The sequence below is a fragment of the Carettochelys insculpta genome, chromosome 11 (assembly GCF_033958435.1).
Source record: "Carettochelys insculpta isolate YL-2023 chromosome 11, ASM3395843v1, whole genome shotgun sequence".
Lineage (NCBI taxonomy): Eukaryota > Metazoa > Chordata > Testudines > Carettochelyidae > Carettochelys > Carettochelys insculpta.
Window position 1 is genome coordinate 40,876,890 of NC_134147.1, and position 15,010 is coordinate 40,891,899.

The window sequence follows — 15,010 nt, forward strand, 5'->3', positions numbered from 1 at the left end:
TGTGACTTGTGAAAAGTCCCAGGGTACCCATTTTGCTTTGAAGCTTCCTCTTCCCACAACAAATAAAGCTGAAATTCAAGCTTCCCATAACAACCTAGCAACGTGCTTCCATGTTAACCTGGAGTGATCCTCCCTAGACATGAAAGGTTAGTTCAGTCTTCATGGGTTACTCGATCTTTGGTCCATCTGCTGAGACAGAAAACAAGGAGCTCAGTTACAGTAGTTTGTGCTTAAGATTAGCTGAACTTTGCTATTTTACCCTTTAAGTAGGAGCTGCAACAAGCTGTTCAGCAGAGGTCCAAGTCATGATATACAAGCCTCTCTGGAATCATTTGGACTTGCTCCTGATGAGTTCACCAATGTTTGCACCTTGGGATGAAAAGCCAGCCAGAGACATGAGAACTGCATGACGCCCTCCAGAATATGATGCAGAATGAGGCAAGTGTGGGAGCTAAAAGACAGAGGTTTGAGAGCCCAGAAAAATAATAAAAAGTGTAAGTCTTTAATTGTTTTGCTTGACAGTTTGTCTTAGAATGAAGATTTCTGTAAGCTTGTGAATTTGCTGAGCATAGTCAATAAATTAGATCATGCACACAAAGCAAGTGTTTCAAGCCAAAAAGCTCTAGATTTAACAATGCCGCTCTCCAGAAAAATGACACTCCATGAAACATGAAATACTAAGTAGCAGTGGTCTAATGGAAAACAAAGACAGGTATCTTCTTACACTTCATCCAGCATGACACCAGCATGTTGGCAAAATGCATAGCTAACAACAGGGCAGGGAAGATCAAGTCTGAAACAAATATCGCAATTCACTGCAATAATGGGTAGCCAGTATGCAGACGTGTAGTACTAATAAAAATAATGACATCCACCCGCCATTATTTATGAGACTGTAACATATGGCTGCCAAATGAAAAACAAATGACAAGGATTTGCAAGTGAATTTGTGCAAATAAATTTGCTTTAGTCACACAGATGAAACTTAGAAGTCCTCAAATGGGAGACTATATCATCATGCCATACTTCACTGTTTCTACACAATGAGCCTGACTCTCTCGCCTATACAGTTTTTCTGCTGATATAACCACATAAATCATTGGAAATATTACTGATTCACATCTCTTAGCAATTTTACAGAAAAAAAGTTAAAATAAAAACTTTGGCTTTGTCTATACTATACGGCTTTTATAGATGTGGCCAAGTCAACATGGCTGAGTCACAAAGGCCACATCTACACAGATCTGTACTCCTGGCAGCTCCATGCTAATGAGCAGTCTCTCAATTGCAAATGGGTGCTCATTAGCATAAATCTCACAGCTCATTAGCATAGCCAAATGAGATTTCACTCAACAGAGAGGGCTGCCAGAAGTAAAGAGTCCACGTGGATGTGTCTCTGTCGGTTAAACCCCACTCTGTTGCCAGTCCCTTATCCCTGAATTTGCAATTGCAAGACTGCTCATTATCATGGAGCTGCCAGGAGTACAGCTCCATGAAGATGTGGCCTAAAAGTTGGGTAGGCTATAATTACACTAGCAAATTTTGCAAGCAAAACCCCAGTTTTGTCAACAAAACTTGCAGTGCGTGCACACACAAAAGGCATTTTGCCAACAGTATCTGGACAAACCCCAGCATTTTGGCCAGCAGCATCCTGCCTCAAAGATTGGTGGCATAATGCTGCTGTCTAGAGAGTCTGTTGACAAAAGGCTGTGTGGCCACTCGGGAGCCTTCTTGCAACAGATAGGGCATCCACAACAGTGGGCAGCCCTGTCTGCTGTGCTTCCCAGTGCCTGTTTTGTTGAGAAAGCAACTGAGCAGTCCAGCAGCATCGCCGACAGAGCTGAGAATCCTTCCGATTCACTTTTGTGAGTGGCCGCGCTCTGTCCACAGAAGTTTTGTCAGGAAAACTCTCCCAAGAGTGACTTCTGTTGACAGAGCACTGTAGTGTAACTGTACCTGTAATGTAAACGTGGGTTGGTGGCACTTTCGCCAACAAAATCTTCCCACCCGATAGCCAGAATTTGCATTGTTGACAGGAAAGCACTTCAGATGACAATGCCACTTGCCACAGCAAGCATTTTGTCTTTTGTGACAGGGGAGGAAGGATGGGGGTGGGTGGTTTCAGCACCTGTGAACAACAAAAGTTTTGTCATTCAGTTGGCAGTGTAGACAAAGCCTTTGGCTCACCTTTGCCCACCAAAGGCAAAAAAAGAGACCAATCTTGCCAACGGTTATGGATGTACCTAACATAAGCTTATTCAATGGACTTTGGAGCTGAGCCATTATATTTGCAAAATATAATTCTCTGTTACATGCAATGCTTTTTCAGGCAGTAGAAAGTGTGTGTGTGTGTGTGCACGCGCACGCAAAACTAAATATACCAGAAAAATGTATAAAATGGCAACATTCAGGATCAAATGCAACAAATTTATTTTGTGATATCACATGTAACATTTTGGATGTGTTTTTTTTTTTAAAAACACAGATGTCACTGATGCATTGAATTAAAAAACACAATGGAAAGACCACCAGCTAATAATGTTTACTCAAATAATAAAAAAAATCTGTTAAACTAAACAAAAACTCTTGCTTACATGTAGTAAATGTACCTACATTCTTTTAAGTACAGGTTGACTTTCTGTAGTCTGGCACCCTGGGGACCTGACTGGTGCCAAACAACAAAATTTGCTGTATCATGGGAAGTCAAGATTGTCTAGCAGCATTACCAACACTTCCACTGCTCACTGGGCTCTTAGAAGACATTTAGGGATAAATTACAGCTAACTCACTCCACAGAACATTGAGATCCAGGACTGACCACTGCAAACAAACTTTATGGGACCATGTGAAACTTGGCTACACCCATGATAAGTGGTCACCCAGCTAACTAAAATCATGCCAGATTACAGATGCTGCTGGGTGATACAGTGGCAGACTAGAGAGGTTCAACCTGTACTAATTTAACAGAGATTTGAAGGCAGAACTTTAAAAAACTATTGAAAAGAAAGGATTACATACATTTTCCCTAAAGATTATTACTAGATGGGATGAATAGACAGACCTTCAAACAAGGAAGAAATAATTTTGTTGTAAAAGGGTATTTATACATTAAGAGCCAAAATTCAGCACTGGTTTAACCCTATTATCTGTTTTCTAAAGTGTTTGAAGCACGAACTTTTGACAAGATTTTATTTTTTAACGTAAAGAACCCAATCGTGAAAGGCAATCAGAATTGTCTGGGTATAGACTCTGGTGAGAATCAGAAATCCTTCCTGTCAGCTTTCAACTCTTGTGCTTAAAATGTGACAAAGAAGAAAGATGCTCAGTTCTTTTCTACCACAAGCTTTGACCGCCTTCTATAGCCAAATTGTGGCCTGTCATGTAATCTGACGCTTCTGAGGCCAAGTATACTACTGCTGCCTGCAGGTCTGTCACTTGAGCCAGCTTCCCAGCAGGAATATCTGTTAGCCAGCGCTGTACCAGAGGCTTGAGATCTTCAGAATGGATGAGCGGTGTGTCTACAATTCCCCTATAAACACCACACACACATGCACCAGTTAGATTTTTCATCTGTAACACTTACAATGATAAAACAAGTTGTGAAAACAAGATTGTAAAATAACACAAGTGAAGATGCCAACATTCATAGGTAGTAGAACAATTTGTGCAATTTGGAGTGGTTTCCATTATATCCAGGGGTTGGAGTTTGATTCAATTATTCTCAGGACCCCCACTGCACAAATCTTTCCAGCACCCCTGCAAAGTTAGACGTTGTGTAGCTCTGTTAAGGAGTTACAAACACAATCTTCAACCATGATTGTCCCTCACTGTTGATAAATCGACTTAGGAATTCATCGTTAAAGAGATAACTCAGTTTGTATCATTGCTTAACACAGGAACCCCATTATCTCAGGTTACTTTCCATAGTACCCAATTTACATTTCTCTACAGAAAACAAACATGTAGTAGAAACAAAATGAGCACAACCAGTCTGTCTCTGCATTTTGGAAATGGGTTCCTTTTACCAAATTTCTTTTTCATCAATGCACAGCCTGATGTTACGCAACCTGTTTGTATATAGTTCAGAAACTGAAAATAGCCCAAATTTCCATATGCCCAAAATACTGAAAACAAAATCCAGCATTACCTTTCGCAATCCTAAATTCACTTCAAGATGGAAAGGAGGTAAGGAATGCAAAAAAGTTCAGCAAACTAAGCCAAGTACAAATCCTTGTTAAATAAATACATGACCAGTGGCAAAACATGTACTAATCTGGATTGTTTCACACTAATGAGCCAACTACAAAAGATACTAAAATTCTCATAAGTTCATTTCCCTCAAATGCCCTACAAGTGAGCAGAGAATGCACAATACGGTACTAATATTTGGCTGGCTTTTAAGACTTTAACTAGCTCTGATTTGTCACACTCTTCTTTAACAACATATTTGTATTTGTGAAATGCATAATTTTTTCAGTCCCTGAACAAATATATTTACATAACTGTGTCTAACGAGAAATTACATTTAACTTCTCAAAATGACAATAACTAAAACCTGAACTGCCAATTCCACTTCATTAGTGTGGTAGAAATGCATTCCAAATGTTAATAAAAATTCCAACATGCTGATAAATTAGCGCTTCTAAGGAGCATGTGACACCTTGGTTAACATATTCAACCTCAATTATATTTCTCTTCAGCACCCTGTTATCTGGAACCTTTGCTGGCAATCAGAGGTGCTGTTTTTCAGCGGCCAATTTTCTAGATAATGTAGCTTATCAACACTGTGGGTAAACTTGCCAATGAAATCAGGCTGCACTGAACCACACACACGCTAATTGCATCTCTTTTTTATGCATATTTACAGACTGTCACTTCAAAGAAATCAGTGGCCCATTGAGGCACCCAGTTAGCTGGAAGAATTGCCTCTTGCAAATGAAAATTAGCAAACAAGCTAGTGATAAATATGAAATGAATGAAGTATAAAAATGCCATTTTGCTCTGAAACTTCATCGTCATCCCAATTTGTACTTCCAAGGAAACAGGTTTTAGAGACACACTGGATTCTGGGTATGTGATTTACCTTTTGTTTTAAAGGAAGTCCGAAATGTTCAATTTACCATATTACAAGGTGGAAAGAATTCAGAGCACCCAACAAAATTCCATTTTCACTAACAGGACAAGCTTTAATGACAGCTTTATTTTTGCTTATAATTGTTAATAAACACCATATTTACTCAGAAATGTTGAGCAAGGGCAAACTGACTGAGCTCTCACAAAGTAATAAAACAAACAATAAATTCCAGTGTAACTCTGTAGATGGTCTATATTTTTCCTAAGCACAGTCTCGCTCCTACAAGTTTAGTGCTGGTTTTCTGGAGAGAAAAACCACAGTTTTAGTTACCAAAGTGTAAGCAGTTTTACACTGGTTTATATCCATTGAATTCATTGGCCTCAGAGGTGTAACCATGTTAGTCTGCAGCTTCACAAACAACAAGCAGTCCTGTGGCACCTTGAAAACTAACACATTTATTAGTTCATGAGTTTTCGTTGGTGCAATCCACTTCCTCAAATGAGTGGAGTGGAATTGATTTTACTCATGAAAGCTCATGGCATAATAAATGTGTTAGCTTCCTAGGCACCACAGGACTGCTTGGTAGTTGTGAATTCAGTGGGGTTACTCTTAATTTGCACCAAGCACTGTATCTGTTGGCAATGATTTGTAGGATCTGGTTCCAGGTTTCCATGCATCTAGAGCAGTGGTTCCCAATGGGTCCATGAAAAAAATAAAAGATAAATACAGATGATCATAGAAAATAAGATTGAAATAAATTGCAATGTTACAATTTATTATTATTTTAAAATTCAATTTCTTCCAATAATGTTATTAATTGCTGTCTGAAAATCTGCTTTGGGGTTTCCTTTTTCATCTAACGAAGTATAAATAGTGGCTAGAATTGGCTTTGATGGGGGTCTGTTTATGGTTGGGGGACGATTGGAGGGGACTACTCGGAGTCTGCACCAGTAGAAAAGTTGGGCACCACTAGTCTATAGTATTTTGATACCCTAACCAGGAGAAGCAAAATAGTTACAGAGAGGCGGCTGTGTTCGTCTATATACCAGCAAAACAAAGCAGCAGAAATGTAGCACTTTAAAGACTAACAAAATAGGAGAAGCAAACCTTTTCAAATGAAGATTTTGTTTTACCAAGAAGAGAACCCAGATTAAGAAAAATTATATATTGTTCCAATATAAAATTAAAATGATATAGCTTTAGAAATAGATCTATATCCTTCAACCAACTTCCAACAGGTAACATGGAGATTGAATATAATCAGCACAAACTATAAAGCATTGAACCATTGCCTTTAGCATCCCTTCCTATTTCAATCCCTTCCTACATTTGTTTCAAGAGTAAAAAGTCTGATTGTTTTTAAAACAAAATCACAGGAAATTTTTATAAGTAGAAAAAGATGTAGCACACAACTTAAAGTTGCAGACATGCTGATGATACTATAAATATTAAGCATGGCATTGATACTACACATCTTCTGGGAAAGGTTTGGTGCCAAGTTGGGCTATTTAATGTTTTAGAACCCTTTGAGGCAGATTTCAGTTGGCTTCTAACCAGTTCCAGCAAAGGCAAGTGCCAGAGCATTAATTCCCTACCTCATCAACTATGCAGGGCTGAACCTTGCAACATTTTCCATCATATGTCAATGTTTTACCAAACTGCTAGTTCCTTATCATTGGACATGGCCATCCATATTTCACTGATAATGCATGGAGCAATTTGAGACATACAAAAACAAAAAAACCAAACAATTGCCTTAAACTTCTCCACACTGCGAAAAACTGGAGGAAATAAATCACTTAACTGGAATTGTTATGCACGTTCAATCCCCATATGAGGGGGAAAAGCCTTCCCTCTCAGCATAACTTGATTTCTTTCAGATGAGCTATTAATTTGAATGAGTTAAGTACACTCCACTTAATCAGAAAATGTTTAATCAGGAGATCCACTTAATTGGGACCACTCTCAAGGAATTACAGTTAAATCCAAAAATACTTAACAGTGGTGACTGCTGCTTAATGGGGATGGTAATGCTGTTTAATTGGGGTGCCTTTGGGTGACAGAGTGGTGCTTAGCCCTTTCCTGTACTGCCATCTCACACTTGTAGGCTCCCCATAATTGGGGCACATGCAGAATTTTTTCATTTGCTTCACCACCTCTTGTAATCATTTCAGACCAACTCTACATATTGGACATCTTAAAGCTGCCTCTAGTCTAGCATGGGACAAACAGTAGTTCAGCCTCTCTTTCACTGCACATGGTATCTCCTTCCCACTCCATGCACCTAGCCAATGGCATGACAGGCTCTGGAGCTTACTAGTTTGCAAATGAAGCAAGAGATCATAAACTTGAAAATCTTAATATCCTTGGAACTGGGGGTGATTGGCAACGTTACCTCTAACTTTTTCCATCCATGTGTGTAATAAGTTTTATGTGCACCAAAGCATGTTCAGATGTGCACCACCAAAAGAAACACATGCTGCCCGCTGTGGGCATGCTGACAGCCAGCTGAGCAGCATTTGACTCTCTCCTGGGTGGCTGCCCAAGTGCTCAGTTTATGGGGAAAACTGGTAATGCAGCTTGTATAAGGTGCAGGCTAAAGGTTTTGCAGGGCCTTAGATTTGACACAAAGCACATTCCACTAATGGAGTAGAGCTTATTAGTGGAGGAGACCAAATATGTATGGCAAGGGTGTTAGTTGTATGTGTAACCTTTGTAGTTTGGAATCTCAGACCAGATGGCTTCTACTGAAGCTACTGACAAGGTCTTCAGGGGAAAAAGAACAAAAGGTGTTATGTGAGCAAGCCAAAAGAAGCCCTGTATAGCACAGGCTTACAAGGCTGGAGTCCTCTGTCAACTTGGTTGCTATACAAATCAGAAGCTCTGCAGTATGTGGGCTTCAAATCAAGCTTCAGGGAACACCTCAGACCCCCAGTTGATAGAGAATTTAGATTTACTGGGGTTCAGATAGCCATGGTTTGACCAGAGCTGCTGGTCAAGCACCTGAGAATTCAAGCTTCAATGAAAACTGCCCTAACTCAATAGAATACCACTGTGACACTCACTCACTCTCTAAAAACAAATTAGAATTAATTTTTTGGGGGAAAAAAAGGATTAGTGCAATCTAAAGTTCGCAGGCACTCAAAGGCCGGGTAGCCCAAAAAGGCAAAGATTCTCCTGCAATGCTATATTTATGCAATATTTTCTATCACTATTTATCTTGTTGAATAGAAAATTTCATATATTATTGATTGTAGTACTAATGCACTGTCAAAGTAGCTTAATTACCTGAAGGGGGCATGGTCCCAGACAGATTTTTATTCCCACAATCTCACAGGGTTTCAGCACCAGAAGGTCCCCTGTAAGCTGTTAACGTGGACTCTATCCATGTCCCACTCATTGCTGCCCAGATGAATTACTGCATTTCTTTCTCTACCAGTCTCTCTCTCTTGCCTGCCAGCCTCAGCCTGTTTTAAGGATGTGTTGTTCTCCCATAGCTCATCAAATGAGGAGTGGGAAGCATTTAATTCTGCTCCTACCCTTCTCTAGCTGGGTTTCCTTCCACCAGGACACAGGGCAGAAATTAAAAGTGGCTCAAAATAGGATGTGTCTAGGCCAGGATAAAATGTGACCAGCTAGGAGGCATTTGAGACAAGAAGTTACTAAAAGTTTCCCTTGAAATATTTTAAAATTTCCCAACCACGTAATGCTTTAATTTTTCATTACCATCATGTTGCATCATTGCCAGTTCTTTGCACAAAAATAAATAGCAAACTTTAAGCCTTTGATTAGTTTACATAACTAGCAATTTAGCTACAAACTGAAATCAAATTAATATCACCCAATGTCGTATTCTTAAGGGAAGTTAATACTTATCTTGCCAGTCCAGCAGCTATCAGGCATTGTTTGTTGTGTACACTGCTTTTGATTAAGATGGGTTAACTTAGTGTGATTTTATTTTTCTGAATTTATGGAGTTTGGACCAAATCTGCTTGTGTATCAGGAAAAGGTCCTATATTAATAACACCACTGGAGAGCAGAGTAATATAACAGTAAGATTCTGGCATTCAACATAAAGGGTTAGTAAACTTTTCACACTGCGTATTGGATAGCACATTGGCTATTAGTGTCTGTGATCTGGGTTGAAGCTGAAGAAAATTTGCTTTGTGAAGCTACAAGTCAGGAATTAGTGTCTCTTTCACTCACTCTCCAGTTTTGCCCTACAGCCTGCTCACTATCCCTCCCAAAAAGAAACATTTCTGGGGCTTGGTGTGTCTTTTGTATTGAAATAGTTGCAAATTATAATAAAGACTTTATACAAGGTTCATTTCAGTGTTCAGACAAACCTGTAAAACTGGTTCAGACCTTTTTCCACCAGTAAAACATTCAGCAATACCATTAGGCCTATTGCCCCAGAAAGAAGCAGGTCCTGAAGCTGTGAAGTGTTGAGCGTTCAAAATGAGTGCAACTGGAACTGAAGGTGCTCAGCTGCTGGCAAAATAAGACTGTGAGACAGGCCTAAAAAATTGACTCATGGGGGTTGTATGAACATATCAGTGGACAAGCCAGAAATGTATTTTACTGGACAGTATCAGAGAGGTAGCAGTGTTAGTCTGTAGCTTTGAGAACAACAAGAAGTCTTGTGGCACCTTATAGACTAACAGATATTTTGGAGCATAAGCTTCCGTGGGCAAAGACCCGCTTCATCAGATGCATGAGTTGGGGGGGTGGTTTCAGAGGGGTATTTAAAGAGTGGGGTCCCAGTAAGAGGGAGGGCCAGAGCTGACAAGGTCTATTCAGCAAGGTGGAAATGGCCCAGTATTAATAGTACTTATCAAAAGAGGAAAAAACAAGTTAGATCAGACAGGGGGATGTGAGCCTTACTGGACAGTATGAGGCTGAAATGTGTGTTCCACATTCCCATGTCAGCAGAGGGGTGAATTTGAATATCTAGTCACTGAAATTAACACAATGAATTTGAGTTCACTATACAGTGTCTTAAGTGCATGCAATTGTCAGCACGTATGTATCAAGAGATCTTTAGCACACTGTTAACAAAAATAAAGGAAAAACCTGGACAATAAGCCTGAGCCATAGAACTTAGTGGAAAAAACACCTGTTGATTTAAGTGGGTTTTCAGTCAGACCATACATTATTGTCAAATACTCACAACTAGTATGTCTAAACCAGGGTTCTTTGGGTATAGCAAAACCTCTCTTCCTCACTTAGCATTTGGAAGTCTTCAATGGACTGAAGTTGCCCTTATAACAATGGGATTCCTACATAGACGTCACAGGCAACGGACCAAAGCTTTGGATAAGTAAGAATTATTAAAATTAAACCCAGCTTGGTTACTGAGGGTATGCTTAAACTTCCAGGAAGATCAGCCCAATCAGGGTCTACATTCTGGAGTTTGATTTCTGTGTTTTTACCAGATGCGCAAAAAACAGTCTTTTTAAGGTTGGCAGTCGACCCCGTCCTCCATGCTATCGTGAGGAGTAAGAGAGGTCAACCTGAGAAATGCTCCCATTGACCTTCCTTAGTTAGGATAGTCAAGTCTGTTGATTTCTGGTATGTCGTTCTAGCTACACAATCGCCATAGCTAGAACTGCATATCTGAACTTGACTTATTTCCCTAATATAGACCTAGCCTGAGTAGAAGAAGAAAAGCCTCTGAAAGGAATTTTTTCTCCTCAAAGAATCAGTATCTCTTTTCTCTATTCTCAGAGAACACACAGCTAACACAAACTTTGACTTAACTCTGCGAAAATGTTAGCCATTTAAAATTATATAATATATATATAAAAATTTGCATGCCTGCAAAACTTCCTGCATCAAATTACCCATTGGGCTGAAATGTCTCCCACTTGTTAAATTCATATATTTAACAAGCAGGAGACATTTCAGCACAATGAATTTTTTTTGCAGAAAGATTTAAACCCCTGAAAATCAGGACCTTAAAACTTAAGTGCCTCTTCAGCCAGTTATTCTGAATGCAATACTGATATTCCAACTATATTAATAAAGGCTGCCAATATATTTCTCAACCAGAAGGTATACTGAAATGTGACCAATATTTTCTGATGCTGGTAGGCCCAGGAGCTCCAACTTGTACATAAAAAATAATTCATTGCAGCTAACAGTGTTTCTGCCTCCTACCTCTATTGTTAACACTAGCTCTGCCTTGCTAAGTCTCACTGACTCCTTGCTAACTTCATTGAGTTCATCTGGCCCTGGAAGCTGGAGTAGAGTCACTGGACCTAGACACTGGATCAGCAATGTTTGAGCTGCTGGTATCACTATGAGTAAATTCTCTTTCAGAAATAAGATACCATTTTAATCATCTGTAGATCACAATGAGCTAAAGATAGAATCAGAATCCTTATTAGTAGTGATCAATCAATAATAATAATCAACAGAACCTGCATAGAGAAGCAGACACCAGGCCAAGAATCAAAAAGATATTTGCAACTGAGTTCTTGGATATTTATCTCCACTTTATGCATTAAAACATCTAACTTTTTTCCCTGAATTTCATGGGAAAATAATAATATTCATTAATTCATTTCATTTAACTTATGAGTTAAAACCACTACCAATTATGCTATCCAACTGAGGATAATTATCTGGGGATAACTTAAACTGAACATTGTTTAATAAAGAGAACAAGTGTGTGTATGTAAGGCAAAAACATTTACTTTGTGTTATAAAAACAAACAAACAATCTGACCCAAAAAGACTAAATGTCTTTACAATTTCAAAAATTAGGTAAAATATAAATTGTAATAAATATTTTGATAAAATTGCACCTCGATGCTCTGTAATTGCCAGAGCCGAAAGGTGTCTCAATTACTGCACTACAATGTGGCTTTTAAAGTGCCTATATATATGTCTGTAGTAAAAGGGGGTGGAGGGAGGGGAAAAGGGAGACCATTGTCTATTACATGTCAAAAGCCTTTTCTTTATCCAGAGAATGCTTGGACAGAACTAAAGAAATATTTCCTCTGGAAGAGAAATGCTAAAAACTACCCTTCATGTTGTTGGAAAACCTATCATCAAATGCTAACACCATTTCTCAAATCCTAGAATATATACAGGCATGGAAAACACTTTGTTTGGTTTTAGTGATTAAACCTCTGTTTAGCAGAAGACAAAATAAAAATGGATGCAATTCATCTACTAATTAGCAACTTGGTTTTCCTAAATTTTCAAAATTTGAGCAGTGAACACTTTTTATAACACTTCATTCTTTCTGAACATTATAAAGTGAGACAACATTTTACTTACGGTGAAATGCAGTTGACTCTTATTCCCCTGTCAATCCATTCGGTTCCTAATGTCTGTGTTAATTTTACGACCCCAGCTTTTGAGGTGTTGTATGCTAACTGTTTCTGCGGATGAGGGACTAGAATTCAGAAATACAAAACATTGATTGTTCAAGTATTAATATACACCAGGAAGCTAAAATAATATCATGGACAGATGAATTAGCTGTCCTTTCTGATGTCTGGCAGTTAACATGAAGGAATTGCAATGCAGCAAACCCCTAACTCTGTATTTCTCCTAATATATTTTCCTTCTACTATTTTTTCATTAACACCTGGAGAGTTGAAAAGAAAATGAACGAACAACAGCAAAAAAGTGACTGCGCATTTCAGAACTACGAAAAATAGATATTACAATAATATACTCCAAATATTTGACTGAATCCCGTAACTATAAACATATGCAAAAACACACATACACATTTTTACAATACGCATATGCAAGTAACTGCCTGGAACAAGTGAGCCTGCTTAATCTATAAACCTCCCTTTATTATCTCATCAGGTATTTGCGTGGATGGGAACGTGTCCCCCCAAAATGCAGATCTCCTACCACTTTCAAAATCTGAAACCTTTGAAAATGTTTCACAGATGTCACATGTCAGTCATAAAGGAAAATGATCGGCTTGTTAATTATAATGTTCAAGCTTGCTTCTGCTGTATGTTCTGCTAGTTCTACCCCGTCACTGAGCTCTCACACTTAACACTGTTCCAAGGAAAACTACTTCAGGGCAGAGCCTCAGCTGGTGTAAATTGTCATAATGCCACCACAATCAGTAGAAGTCAATTCCACTATAGCAATTTACGCCTACTAAGGATCTACTCCTTAAGTATTTTTAGCTTCCCGGCTGCCATTCTGACCTATTTAAGTAGAGTTATTCCAAAGCAGTGAAATCTAAACATGTGCAGTTTAATATTAAATATGACTGAGCTGTAATTTTTTTTTAACTGAGGGAATGAAATCAGTACTAAATACCATTACTGAGGCAACAAAACATATTTTAACAGAGTATAGCATTAATGTATTTTAAAAAGCAGGCACAAATGTGAATTTTTTAAGGTGTGGCCCCCTCACCAATCACCACCCTTCCAAACCCTCTGAAAGCCAGAAGCTCAGGCTACGTCTACACAAGCCCAAAAATTTGACAGATCTGATAGGAATGCATGAAATCAACCTCTCAGGGGTTGCAATCAAGATGCAAGAAGTAAGGGAGGTCAACGGGAGAAATTCTCCCATTGACCTTGTTCAGTAAGGATGGCCAAGTAAGCTGAGCACAGACACACAGATTCTAGCTACGCATTTGCGATAGATAGCATTGCGTATCTGCAGTCATCTTACTTTGCTTAGTGTAGGCATAGCCTCAGACTTGACAATGGAGTATGGATCTCTTGGTAATTGCTCTGTTCTCTTCATTCCCTCTGAAGCATCTGCTGCTGGCCACCGCAAAAAGATGGAATACTGGGCTATATTAGTCTGTTCCTGAACTTGCAATTGTCCTCTAACCCACTATTTGTAAAGGTTGCAACTTAAAGTATAGGAAAAGGCAGGTAAATAAAGAAAAATATTGTTGCACTATGCAAAATACTGAAATGTCATAGGCCCCAGTTCTTCAGTGAAGCACATTTAAGTTCATGCATGTGAGTAGGCCCACTGACTTCAGTATGACTTCTGGTATACTTGGATTGGGGATCGGGGGGCGTAGTTAATAGCGCCACTTCTTCATGTATGCATTCAAGATTCAAAAGATCTATCATTTGTCAGAGAATCCACTGTACTGAGTCAAGCCCAAGTTCATTCCATATACTATCTTTTTCCAAAACAAAAGCATGAATATTTTTAGAACAAATATTTCTCCTTTCTCTCCGTGAGAAAGGGCTTTTGAAGTCCAGAGTTGGGGGGGTCCTTTCAAAAGGCCTCTGTCTACACTGGCAGCATGCAATTCTAAAGAGGTGCTTTGGAATCATGTGCAGCCGCCATTATACGAATGAGGTGCTGCATATTCCTGGAAGCACCTCATTAGCACATTCCCAACTCACTCATTACCATGCCCCCTCCTTTCCGAAGGGGCTGGTGTCGACGTAACCCATGTATGTGAGAGAGATTGAGAGAGAGAGAATACAAAGATTGCAGCACCGCATGTGGGCTATTGAAACAGAGTAGAATGTAATTCCTCCATTATTTACTGTACAGCAGCTTTAAGTTATGTCCAGTATCTCCTGTAAGCTGAGCACTCAGACAGCCACTCAAGAGAGATTCAGGTGCTGCCCCACTGATTCGGAGAGTGCCCCTAGCTATCCACAGTGGGCAGCATGTGTTTCTATTGGTCGTGCACATCCACACATGCCTTGGTGCACAGAATAAAATTTATTCTGCCCATGGATGGAAAAAAAATTAGTGGGAACTCGTTATGTACCACTTTAATAGTTAACCTGTCACCTCAGAAAAGCAGCCGTTGTCAAATTTTCCCAGTGTGCCTGTTTGTAACAAATAGTTTGGAGTTTCCTAAGAGGTTAAGGGGTTTTGCATCTTTTGCCATCAAGGGATTGCAGTTTTCAGCATGCACAAGATAAAACAGTGATTTCCTGTGAGATGTTGCAATCTGCCTGCTGA

At 39.2% G+C, this 15,010-nt stretch overlaps 1 protein-coding gene across 1 annotated transcript in view; it reads right to left on the minus strand.

Moving 5' to 3' along the window:
• Positions 1–3,228: 3,228 nt before the first annotated feature.
• The window catches only part of LOC142019291 (uncharacterized), a 37,304-nt gene continuing 25,522 nt past the window's right edge, over positions 3,229–15,010 (minus strand). Inside the window, exons 9-10 of the mRNA XM_075005947.1 lie at positions 12,362–12,479; positions 3,229–3,529 (exon numbers count right to left, since the gene is read on the minus strand). Coding sequence (XP_074862048.1) covers positions 3,334–3,529; positions 12,362–12,479 — 314 coding nt within the window. The 3' untranslated portion in view covers positions 3,229–3,333. The remainder of the gene's footprint in view (positions 3,530–12,361; positions 12,480–15,010) is intronic.